General features: G+C 52.4%; 1 protein-coding gene across 1 annotated transcript; it reads left to right on the forward strand.

Annotated features, from left to right (window-relative positions):
• Positions 1 to 10,968: 10,968 nt before the first annotated feature.
• Positions 10,969 to 11,787, forward strand: NEUROG2 (neurogenin 2). The gene has a single exon (XM_040967471.1). The coding sequence runs from the start codon at positions 10,969 to 10,971 to the stop codon at positions 11,785 to 11,787; it is 819 nt and encodes a 272-aa protein (XP_040823405.1).
• The last annotated feature ends 221 nt before the right edge of the window (positions 11,788 to 12,008 follow it).

The raw sequence follows: 12,008 nt of genomic DNA on the forward strand, positions 1-12,008 counted from the left end.
CTCAGTGGCAGCATGAGGGACTCGTTAAAATTCACGAAAGACTGGAGGAGAGAATGGAGGGGAAGGGAGAGGAGGGGAGGGATCTTGAGGAAGGGGAGTGAGACCCCAGTGCCTATTAAACTGCATCATAAAACAATAATAATCAAAAGAAACCCATTGAAAACACTGTGGTGTGATCTCGTCTTCTTGGAAATTATACATCATCTGCCCATCCACACAAAAAATGATAGCAATCAAGGAGTTTTTCTTTTTTTTGCAGTCCCCAAAATTTTGATTTTTTAAAAAAATGAACAAAACTCAAACTAGCATCAGACATTTCTGTCCTCCACAAGGCTTACAAACATAATTCAAGATCAGGTTTTATGTTTGCAGTATCCCATGTCACACAAATGGTTCAATTCCTGGCCTTCCTTAATTTTAACTGTGGAAGAGTCATGATATAACCCACCCCATTTCTTTTTTTTTCTTTTAAATATTTGTTTATTTATTTTTGTATTTTAAAGGCAGATGTACAGAAAGGAAGAGAAACAGAGAAGATCTTCTGTCCGATGATTCACTCCCCAAGTGACCGCAACGGCTGGTGCTGCGCCAATCCGAAGCCAGGAGCCAGGAACTTCTTTCCAGGTTTCCCATGTGGTGCAGGGTCCCAAGGCTTTGGGCCATCCTCTTCTGCTTTCCCTGGCCACAAGCAGGGAGCTGGATAGGAAGTGAAGCTGCCGGAATTAGAACCGGCACCCATATGGGACCTTAAGGGCCCAACCCACCCAATTTCAAAATCTCTGTTTTGAAACGGATTTCCAATTTGTGATGAAAACGCCAAAGAAAAGATAGTTTCCAGAAAGCCAGCATTTAAAAAAGCAGTACTTTCTGATTATTTATTTTGAAAATACAAGTATGGAATCCAGTACAGTGGTATAATAGGTTAACCTTAGCCTATAGCGCCAGCATCCCTGTGGGTGTCAGTTTAGTCTGGACGCTCCATTTACAATCCAGCTCTCTGCTTGTGCACTTGGAAGGAAGCGAAGAATGACCCAAGTTCTTGGGACCCTGCATCCACATGGGAACCTAGAAAGTAGCTCCTGGTGTCAAGCTTTGGATCAGTTCAGTTCTGTCTATTGCATTCATTTGAGGAGTGCACTAGCTGATGAAAGACTTCTCTGTCTCTCCTTTCTCTGTAAAAACAAAAAACAAAAAACAAAAAAAGCAAAAACAAAAAACAAAAACTGCCTTTCAAAAATAAGTCTTTTAAAAAAGAAAATGCATCTCTATTACCAAACAAAAGGAGGACCCCAGCAAAACAGTTAAATATACCTTGATAATATGATACTAGATTTTTCTATCTTTCTCTATACCTACAATGTCATAATGCACTTAAATAGCAGAATATTAAATTAGTAACTATTACTAAAGGATTATACCACTATAGTAATTTGGGGGGGGCAAGATGGGAGAGGAAAATAAGGAGGGAGAAAGTGGAGGGAAAGGGGCAAATCCTTATATCTATAAAACTGTATCATGGAGGGCCCAGTGTGGTAGCCCAGTGGCTGATGTCCTCGCCTTGCCTGTGCTGGGATACCATATGAGCACCGGTTTATGTCCCAGCTGCTCCACTTCGCTCCCAGCTCCCGGCTTGTGGTCTGGGGAAAGCAGTAGAGGACAGCCTAAATCCTTGGGACCTTGCACCCACATGGGAGACCTGGAAGACACTCCTGGCTTCAGATCAGCTCAGCTTTGTCCATTGGAGCCACTTGGGGAGTGAACCAATGGACAGAAGATCTTTCCTCTCTGCATGTTTTCCTCTCTGCAAATCTTTCTAATAAAAATAAATAAATCTTTTAAAAGGGATCATGGAAAATAATAACAATAAAAATAGAAAAAGAAAGTGCAAATATAACAATTTTTCTATTTGAAAGGTAGACCAGCATAGAGAGGGAGAGATGAAAGAGAGAGTATTCTTCCATTATTGATTCTCTCTCTAGGTCACTGCAATAGGTCAGATTTGAATCAGGCTGCAGCAAGGAGCCTGGAAATCCATCTAGGTCTCCCACATGGTGGCAGGGGCCTAAGCACTTGGGCCACTATAGTCTATCTTCCCAAGAAACTAGATGGAAAGCAGAGGAGATAAGATGCCCATCTGTTGGGAGGCCAGAAGCGAGCAGTGGCATAAGCAGAAGCTTAACCTACTCGGCCACAATGCTTTCCCAAAGATAAAAATTCCACTTTCAGGCACTGATGGCAAAAAGAACCACTGTGAATATTTTCCTCCCCAGCATAGATGTACTTAGATGTTTGTTCAATAATTCAGATATAAATATCTCCAAATTGGGGCTGTGCCTACAAGCATCTTATTTATTAATAAATGTGGGCAACTTAAATTGGTTTCAAAGGGCTCGAATGTTAAGTCCTTAGGTTATCCAATAATTTGGCAATGTAAAGGATGAGTAGCTTTTTAAAAAAAGATTTATTTATTTTTACTGGAAAGTCAGATATACAGAGAGGAGGAGAAACAGAGAGGAAGGTCTTCCGTCGGATGATTCACTCCCCAAGTGACCGCAATGGCCGAAATTTCCTCCAGGTCTCCCACGCAGGTGCAGGGTCCCAAAGCAGTGGGCTGTCCTCGACTTTCCCAGGCCACAAGCAGGGAGCTGGATTAAAACCGGTGCCCATATGGGATCCCGGGCACTTTCGAGGCAAGGACTTTAGCCGCTAGGCCACCGCGCTGGGCCCAAGGATGAGTAGTTTTAAGTGCAAAAGAGAAGATAATGGAAGTAGGAAGGAGAAACTGGGGGTTGGAGGTGCGGACTTGAACCCAGGAAATGAAACCCAAAGACAAACGACCCTGTAGACTACCCAGCCCCATCTCTAGCGAAGAGAATGAAATCGAAGGAGGAAAGGGGCAGTCTGGAGATCAAGTCTGCAATTTGGTTTTGGTACGTGAGGACATTTTTCTGTACACACAGAACAAGAATACAAGATCGGCGACGGTGTGCAACTGTGAGAACCTCTGAGCGCCTCCCAACAGTCCGGCTTCCAAGCTTTTCTTCTAGCCCACTGAATCTTGACATCACTTCTAAGCGAACTGCGAAACCCTCCACAGAGGGGCCTTGGATCGCAGATCGGAAGACTGTCACACTTGGCTGCCACCAGAACCAGCAACGGAGGTGTTGTTCAGCTCCCAAGGGCCCAGCACTGACGCTGGAGTCTGAGTGGGCACTACCTTGGTAGAGCCCCTGGTGGAGACTCGGGGAAGCCTTTTGCAGGAGGATGTGCTAAGCCGCAAGCCCAGTCTCGTTTGCGGCGGGCCTCGCTAGGGGGCGTCAGGATCGCGTCCAGCGGCCACCGAGGGCCTGGACCTGGGGCGCTACCTGCCCGCGCTCAGGTGCGCGGGGCGCGGGGCGTGACCTCGGCTGCGGCGCCGGCGGCGGTAGGGGGGCTCAGCCTGCAAGCTCCGGGCGCCTAGGACCCCTCGCCACCGCCCTGGCCTGAGAGGCGGTTTTGTGTTTTGTTTTAAAAGCCTTCTCCGCCCCGTGCTGCTTGAAGGCGTCAATGAGTGAGGAGTGGGAGGGGCCGGAGGGGGAAATGGAGAAAAGAGGCTCTGGGAAGACTGAATACCTTCTTTAAATTACTGCTGACACCTCGGTTCCAGGCCCCTAAAATCTCAATCAACAATCCATTAGAACTCAACAGGAGTAAAACTAAATCCTCGTTTAAGTGTATTTATCCGATCCCCTTTCTCTCTTTCAAATGCTAAAACCATTTCAGCATATGCCCCCTTCTTTCTCTCGCCTTTCTCTGCAGACTGGCAGCCCCTACCACTCTGGTAAATATGAAAGATGCTAATCATATGACATATCACGTCTCCGTCGGGCCCAGGATAAAGCCTTCAGATTTGGGATCATTGCCTCCAGACAACAGCTTCATCAGCCGGAAAGTTAGGGTTTTTTCTCCTTTCCTTCAACTCTCAATCCCTTCTTTGTCTGGAGGAAAATGCGGCCGAGTCGAGCCACCCAGGCCATATGGTTCACTCTGTATTTTCTTAGTTGAATCCTGAATTGTTTCTGTGACTTGCGAGTTTTTTTTTTTTTTTTTTTAATTACGTATAAAGACATAGAAGAGCTACTTGTGCAGGGAGCTGCCCCGGCGCGCCGCGGCCGCCCCCTCCCGGCCTGGAGCCCCGGGCCGCGCGCCCCCGCCCCACGCGCGAGCAGACCTGGGGTAAGAATTACACCTTAGGACCCAGCCGACCCGCCTGCCGCTCGCAGCTCGGCACACAGTAGGGCTCTCATGAAAGAGCCAGGGGTTGGGGACGGGAATCCAAAAGGAGATCGCTCCACGGGCTCCCCGGGTTCGGTTCCCGGTGCGCCCCTGAAGGTAACCCCTCCCAGCGCTTGCAAGGGCGTGCCGCTGCTTCCTTGGGCACCGGACAGAGGTTATATGAAAAGTCTCCGTGTGGGGACTGGAAGCTGTGTAAGGGTAAGGTCGGATCTGGCTTGCGTTTCTGGCGCCAGCACGTTGCCCCACACACGCACGGGGTCCTAGCCCCGAGAAGTTTATTTTGAATGTAGGACGAAGGGGTGACTCCACTAATAAAATTTAAGCGCCTAAGAAACACCTATCCTGTTTCCCAAAGACACTTGCAAGGACTCTGTTCTAAGAGAACTATTTTTCCTTTCTTTTATTCTTCTTCTTCTTCTTCTTCTTCTTTTTTTTTTTTTTTTGGCTTAACCCCGCCCTTCTAATTTATACCAGCAAGAGCGCAAACACCTCCACATTTATTTCCAGAAGACCATTAGGTGTTATTCCGGTTTTCTTTTTCTTCTGGTTGTTATTTTTCTCGTTAAGAAGACAGACGAAGCAGAGGTGGGGGCGGGGGTAACTACCATCAGCCTTCAAGATCTTTATTCACGCGTCTGAATAAGTTTTGTGTTTCCAGGTTCGGGACTGTCCGCGCACGGCAGCAGGCTGCCAACTTTCCTTTCTCCGTCTAACTTCTTCGACAGACCCCAAAGGACCCTTTCACCAAATCATTAAATTCTACAGAGGTGGTCAAGCTCGCCCTGCTTTTCATGCGACGGAGAAAGAAAAGGGCCCTTGAAGTTTAGAAGATGCCCAAGGAAAACTCCTTGAATGACATCAAAAGAATGAGTTTCCATAGCTGTTGAAGCACGAGGGCAGTGTATGCGCACAAAGGGGCTCGGGGCACCGGGACGGGCCCACCGCTCTGTCCCGGGACAATTGGGTCACTGAAATAGGGAATTAATTACCATTGGAGAGTGGGCAGACCATTCACCACTGGCTGCGTTTTATTAAACGCCAATATAAATAACAAAACAACTCTTGTGGCTGCACTATTCCTACACGCCAAAGGAAGGATTATGCTAGGGATTAACATCTTAAAGTCTATGAGACTTTCTGACTCAAGACTCGGAGCTGGTAATCGTGTTTGTCTCCTGGTTCAGCGATTAGTGCTCTTTCTGGCACTTTCCCCTGGATAGCCAATGTCCCTTTTTGCAGGCACCGAAGAGTAGGGGTGGGGGTGGGAGGAGCGGGGAGGGCGAGGGGCGTTCTCTCCCTAGTGGGCCCCCAAGCGCCGGCGTTCACGCGCCGGCTGTTCTTTTCCCCTTTACCTGAGGAAAACAATTGGCAAGTCGGAGCGGAATGGCAAAAGCTCCTACAGGGAGCGGAGAGAAGAGGGGCGCTAGGGAGAGCGGTTTGCACCAGGGGTGAGAAAGTCCGGTAGGAATGAGGCCTTCCCAAAGCAGATGCGGGAGGGGTTGGGGGGAGGGGGAAGAAAGGAGGCTGCCAGCACATCGGAGACATAGAGGCCCCATCCCCGCGCGTCTGGCTTGGGGACATCTCGGCATGCTGCCCCAGGCTTTCCAGGATGGGTTCCAGGCCTGGGACCAGGGCGGGGACGGTGAGACTGCTTTCCTCTACCTCCTGTCAGATGACAAGAACGAAAAGGGTGGCGCTGCCACGTCGGCACAGCCCAGACTCAGGTTGGAAGCGAATCCTCCTCTCCCGACCGGACCAGGAGAGAGAAAAAAAGGCTAGCCTGAGGACGCGAAGCGATAGCAGCGTCTGGAGTCCTGGGCGCAGGTGGCCTGGGCGCTTGTGGTTTCGCCTTGGGCTGGCGTGCATCGCCTCTCCCGGCCAGGGCGGGCACCGCAGAGTGACCCTCACCTAGCAGAAGTCCGGGGATCCTGGGCCAACAAGGCAGCCACTGTCACCTCGGCCTCTCCTGCTCGGAAACTGCACCGCTGGCCCTCAGCAGAGAGCTGAGGAGTCTGCGGAGGTGCAGACGCGCAGGATTTCCCTCGGCATCCTGGCTTTCTGAGATCTCCCCATGCCGGAGGAAGACCTAGCTCCTGCCATCTCCTGGCCTGTGCGTCCGCGCCGCCCGACGGCCAGACCTGGGCAAGGGCGCCCTCCTTCGCAGCCCCGGGAGACTCCCCGTTTTGCCCTCAAGCCACTTGTGAGGTCGAAGTGTGGTTCGGCCCCCAAGGCAACACCTACACTAAACTTTAGGGCTTTTGGGTCGGCTCAGAGTTCAAGCTTCTTAAAAGCAACAAAGACTTTCTAAAGCTCTCCACCCCTCCCCTCCCTTCACTCTTCAGCTTACACGCACCCGCTCCTCCTCCTCCCCTCACCCTTCTTTTCTAAGGCTTGGGGATGAGTTTAAATCATTGTGCTCCCATTTCTCAGTAACCGCCTGCCTTGAGCTTTTGTTCTCTTAAAGTAGGATCGCGCACTGAAAGAGGGGCTGGAGATGAACAGTTTGACCCTTCTGGGACAGTTCACGCAGTGGCCAGGAGCGGCCCTCGGTCACCAGGCTCGCGGCTGCTATTCACGGGCTCCCCTCCCCCTCCAAGGAACATTTCAGCCTCGCTTCGTCTGGACAATCTTTCAGACCACACAAGTGCCTCTTGAATTGATTTAAGTTAACAGAGTGCTAGAAGAGTCCAGTCCGGGTTGTTTGGCGGCGGTCACGTCTTCACAAAGCGAGTACAAATCGGAATTGCTTACACACACACACACCCCAAGCAAAACGCGGAGCAAATACAATTCTGTTATCCAGGCAACTGAGTGCCAATCGCTGGTTTTTGGTTTGCCCACCTGAGGGCTCTTTGGCATATCCTTTGGGTTAGTTTTTAAACATATTTTCATATGGAAAAAATATTTCCAGAAGTCCTCACTCTTCAAGTGGAAGGCAACTCTTGAAAATGCAAACAGTCCAGACTCAAAGAGGGAATTTTTTTTTTGCATGTGTACTTTGCATGCACCAATGTCATACATCTGAGACAAAACCCTTATTTAAAAAATAACAGTGATACATGTAATTTTGTATAATTCAGTGGATTAGAAAGTGATTTAGCACCATGTTTGAATACATTCCCAACCCTACATATTTCCTAACTGTATGGAACTACTGCGTCCTTTGAAAGAGACTTCTAGAATAAGAATATATGCCCTCTAATGCTGTCTTACCATCACAAAACATCTGCACAGACTATTTGGAGACACACTTCAACTTCTTACTGGCAAGCAGCACAGAGAGTTTGGACTTCAGTGAATTATAATAACACAAATTCCTGGGGGGTGGTGAGGAGACACCAAAAGTGGGGAACCAGGTGCCCAAATACTATTAACCATCCACTGAAGCAATTCATTGTGCATCACCAGCGCTAAGCATTAGACCTGGCTGGATCCCACTGTCACTTGGGATTATACAAGGTTCACCAGGCTTCCCTTTAAACCTGTACTTAATTGGATTTGGATCTGCTCTTCCCCCAAATAGGTTTTATCATTGAACAAACCTAACATCCTGTCAATAAACCCCAAATTTTAAGCAATGGATCCAAAGAGGTGCTTGCATGATGCTTAACTAAGGCTTTTTTGGTTGTCTGTTGCTTGCATCTTTTGCCTTGTCTTTCTTTCCTGTCAGCTCTGGGGTAAGGTGTAGGCGTGCACAGACTGACACCCTTGGCATCCCTGCACCTTTCCTTGGTGCATTCTTGGCCATTTACTATCATTCCCTTACAGTACACCAGTCTCCTCCTTTATTTTATTCAAATCTACAGGCAAAACCACTGCATCCATTAGAATGCACATGTTCCCTCCATCCCTACCAGGGCTACTCCAGATCACACTTTTGGTGGGTTAACTTGTAGGTGGAACTATGAGGAAAACCTGAGCTTGCTTGGTGTCCATGACTGTAACCTACAAAATAATCCTGGTGGTGCAGCCAAAGCATGCAATCTTGACATTTTTCACGATATCAAAGTCACTTCTGATGTTCCGATTATGTGGATTCTGATATAGAGACAGCAAAATGTGAGGGGTGGACCCTGTGCACTGGGCGGGCTGAGCGAGCCTCTCTTCTCAGGTCTGCACAGGTAGCCAGTGAAACCGATCTGTTGTGAAGGCAGTGAGGAGGAAGGCTGGGGAGCAATGCCTTTTAGAGTCAGAGAATGGGTTTTAAAGGAGGAACAGTTGAAAACACATATGAAAAAGCAAAACACGTCATGATTGCTTTGCACACTTCCCAGTTGGGAGACCTGTGGTGACAATAGCCTTTTCACTGGATCTTCATTTTCATTTTCTTTACTTCTGGCCTTCCAATACCATTGTTGGCTCTCTACAAAAGAAAAGAAACAACTTAGAGTTTGTCAAAACACTAACAGCCATTCTAGCCTCCTCCTATGGAACCCTACCGGCTTCTAGTTCCTACAAGCTGAGGGGATAAACCCTTAGATAGTATTCTCTTTCCTTCGAACTGAATTTGCACCAGAGATACTGGAGGGCCTCTCCTGCCTCCTGATGGGGCACCGGCTGCCTCGCGGCCCAGCACAGGCCTCCGGTTCTGCCAGGATGACGAGCTGGTGGGTGTGAGCCTGTCGGGGAGGAGGAAGGCCGGCGGGTTGCAGAACAAGTCTCCCCCCATCCGCCCCGCAAAGTCCCCAAGTCCAGTAGCCCTTCAGCTCTCTCCTTTTTTTTTTTTTTTTTTTTTTTTATCCTCCATTGAACAGTGGCGGCGTCGGGATGCTGGGCCCCTTGTCCCTACAACGCCCCCCAGCGCGGAGCAGAGGTCACGAAGGAGTCAGCGTAGTTCCCACCCCCACCCCAGCTCCCTCGAGTAGAGACAGCTCCGGTTCTGCTCGTTGCCTCCTTCGTGATCCTCCCAAACTCTCCCGTTCCGCCCAGAAGAAAGTGGGCGAATGCAAAGAAAAACCTGCGTGGGCCCTCGAATCTGTTTGCTGCAGGTTAACAGTTCTTTTCAGTCCTAACCTGGAGTTAACCTTCACTCCTCAGAACGCCCATCGACAGCTCCCCCTCTGTCCCCTCTCCTTGAGGCCCTCTTCTTCACGCACCTTTGCTCTCCTACGCCAGTTTCTGGGGGACCCGAACGCGCTCGCCGACGCTGAGCTCGCCACCCATATCTCGCATCTCTTGGCTCTGCTAACTACGCTGAATGCCTTTTTTTTTTTTTTTAATCGCTTACTATTTGATACAGCCTCTAAGAGGCTTTGCCAAGAGACGCCGGTCCACACCACAGGGCTAAACAGCTTTCCCCGGGATTCTGACCCCCATTAACTAATTCCTCGGCTCCCTTCGCCAGGGAGCTGAGATGCCCAGCAGCGCCGGGTGCATCTGCGAGTGAGCGAGCGCCGAGGCGGGGGATGGTGGTGGAGGGAACCGCGGGGGCCGGGAGGACTGGGGCGGGGGCGGGAGCCGGGGTGCCTCCCCCCTCAACACAGTCAGCGCCCCTGCATCGGCCCCCAGCGCCCGGGCCCCTAATGAGCTGCAGAAAGGGAGCGAGCTGCGGTGCGCGTGGCTCGCGGGCCTCCCGGAGTCCGGGGCGCCCTGATTGGCCAGCTGCGCCTCGCGACCTCCATTCATTAATAAATTAGCGGCACGCTCCAGCCGAGCGCGAGCCACCAATCACAATGGACAGCGGCGGCGACAACAGCCGCAGCTTGAGCCGCTGCCGCCGCCGCCAGGGCTTCTGCAGCTCTGGCCGCAGCCGGGAGCTCCAACGGGAGCTTTAGAACCATTTTATGTTGATTAGATAAAGGGGGGAAAGGGAGGCGGGGGTGGTGCTGGGAGGAGGAGGATGGATGGATGGCCGGGCCAGAGAAGGGGGGGAAAGGCGGTGAAGAAAGAGAAAGAAATGAATGATGATAATGCAATGAAAAGAATAAGCCAGGGGAGGGAGAAGCGGGGCAGAAGGGAGGGGTGACAGGGGGGCGAGCGGGCGGCGGCGAGGGTGTGTATGTGGTGGGGGCCCGGGGGCACATCTGATTGTTTTCCTGGTGGTATATAAGGGGTTTTAAGGAGAGTCGTGTGCCAGACACGCAGCCACTGAACCACAAGCAGCTTCGCTTTAACTGGAGTGCCTGGGAGTCGCGTGCCAGGAGCCGCACGGCCAAGGACTGACTGACAGACAGACACGCACCGCCACCACAACACACGAGACTCCGGCGGGCCGCGCTCGGGCTCTTGGCAAACTCCTGTGTCGGAGAGGTCTCCCGCGGAGCCGCGCGGCTGCAGCGCCAGGTCCGCTGCTTTCAAGCCCAGATCGAAGGACGCAGCGCTCGCGTATCCGGCTGCGCCAAAGTCACCTCTCCACGAAGGCGCACTCGGAGCCTAGCAAGTGAGTAACCCAGCATCGGGGTTCGCAGCTTGGTTAGCTGCTTCCTGCTCGCAGTCGGGACCTCTCTGGCACCCGCTGATGGCGCCGGGACAGCAGTCCTTGGCCGGCCGTAACTTGCTTGCACTGTGCCGGACTCTCGACTTTGGAGAGCACTGGCTGGATTCTCCCCCGCCGCCCTTCGGCTACGGCGCCTTGGCAGCCCCTTCTGTTTTCGGGTGTGCGTGGGGGCATGCCCTGTGACACGGGGAACGTGCCTCTGCTTCCGTGTTTACATCTCACTGGCCTCTTCTTTTCTCCCCTATCTCTCCTACAGCATGTTCGTCAAAACCGAGACCTTGGAGTTCAAGGAGGAGGAAGATGTGCTGGTGTTACTTGGCTCGGCTTCTCCGGCTTCGGCCGCCCTCACCCCACTGTCGTCCAGCGCAGACGAGGACGAGGAGGAGGAGATGGGCGCGTCGGGAGGGGCGCGTCGGCAGCCTGGGGCCGAGGCGGGACCCGGGGCGCGGGGCAGCTCTGCCGCGGTCGCTGCCGAGGGCTGCCGGCCCGCGCGGTTACTGGGTCTGGGACACGAATGCAAGCGGCGTCCCTCGCGGGCGCGGGCCATGTCCCGCGGCGCCAAAACGGCCGAGACCGTGCAGCGCATCAAGAAGACGCGCAGACTGAAGGCTAACAACCGCGAGCGGAACCGCATGCACAACCTTAACGCGGCGCTGGATGCGCTGCGCGAGGTGCTCCCCACGTTCCCCGAGGACGCCAAGCTCACCAAGATTGAGACCTTGCGCTTCGCCCACAACTACATCTGGGCGCTCACCGAGACCCTGCGCCTGGCTGACCACTGCGGGGGTGGCGGCGGGGGCCTGCCGGGGGCGCTCTTCTCCGAGGCTGTGCTGCTGAGCCCAGGAGGCGCTAGCGCTACCCTGAGCAGCAGCGCAGACAGCCCGTCGTCCGCCTCCACGTGGAGTTGCACCAACAGCCCTGCGCCGTCCTCGTCCGTCTCTAACTCCACCTCCCCCTACAGTTGCACTTTATCGCCTGCCAGCCCGGCCGGGTCAGACTTGGACTACTGGCAGGCCCCAGCTCCCGACAAGCACCGCTATGCATCTCACCTCCCCATAGCCAGGGATTGTATCTAGAACTGCCGTCTCTGCTCTTTCCCCTCCTCCCCGCCCACCTGCCAGGCCTTACTGGCACCCGTGGCTTGTCCTCCCCTCCTCACCAACAAGCCCACCTCCCGCCCTTACACGCCTCCATTCTCCGCGCTCTGGAAGCCACTCACCCCGCTTCTTGGAGCACTTGCTTTCCGTAGTTGTGGGTTCCTTCCTGCAGATGGGCTTTCGCGAAGATGCCAGGATGG

The sequence above is a fragment of the Ochotona curzoniae genome, unplaced genomic scaffold, assembly GCF_017591425.1.
Source record: "Ochotona curzoniae isolate NIBS_2020 unplaced genomic scaffold, NIBS_Ocur_1.0 scaffold_4506, whole genome shotgun sequence".
In the NCBI taxonomy this organism is placed as follows: domain Eukaryota; kingdom Metazoa; phylum Chordata; class Mammalia; order Lagomorpha; family Ochotonidae; genus Ochotona; species Ochotona curzoniae.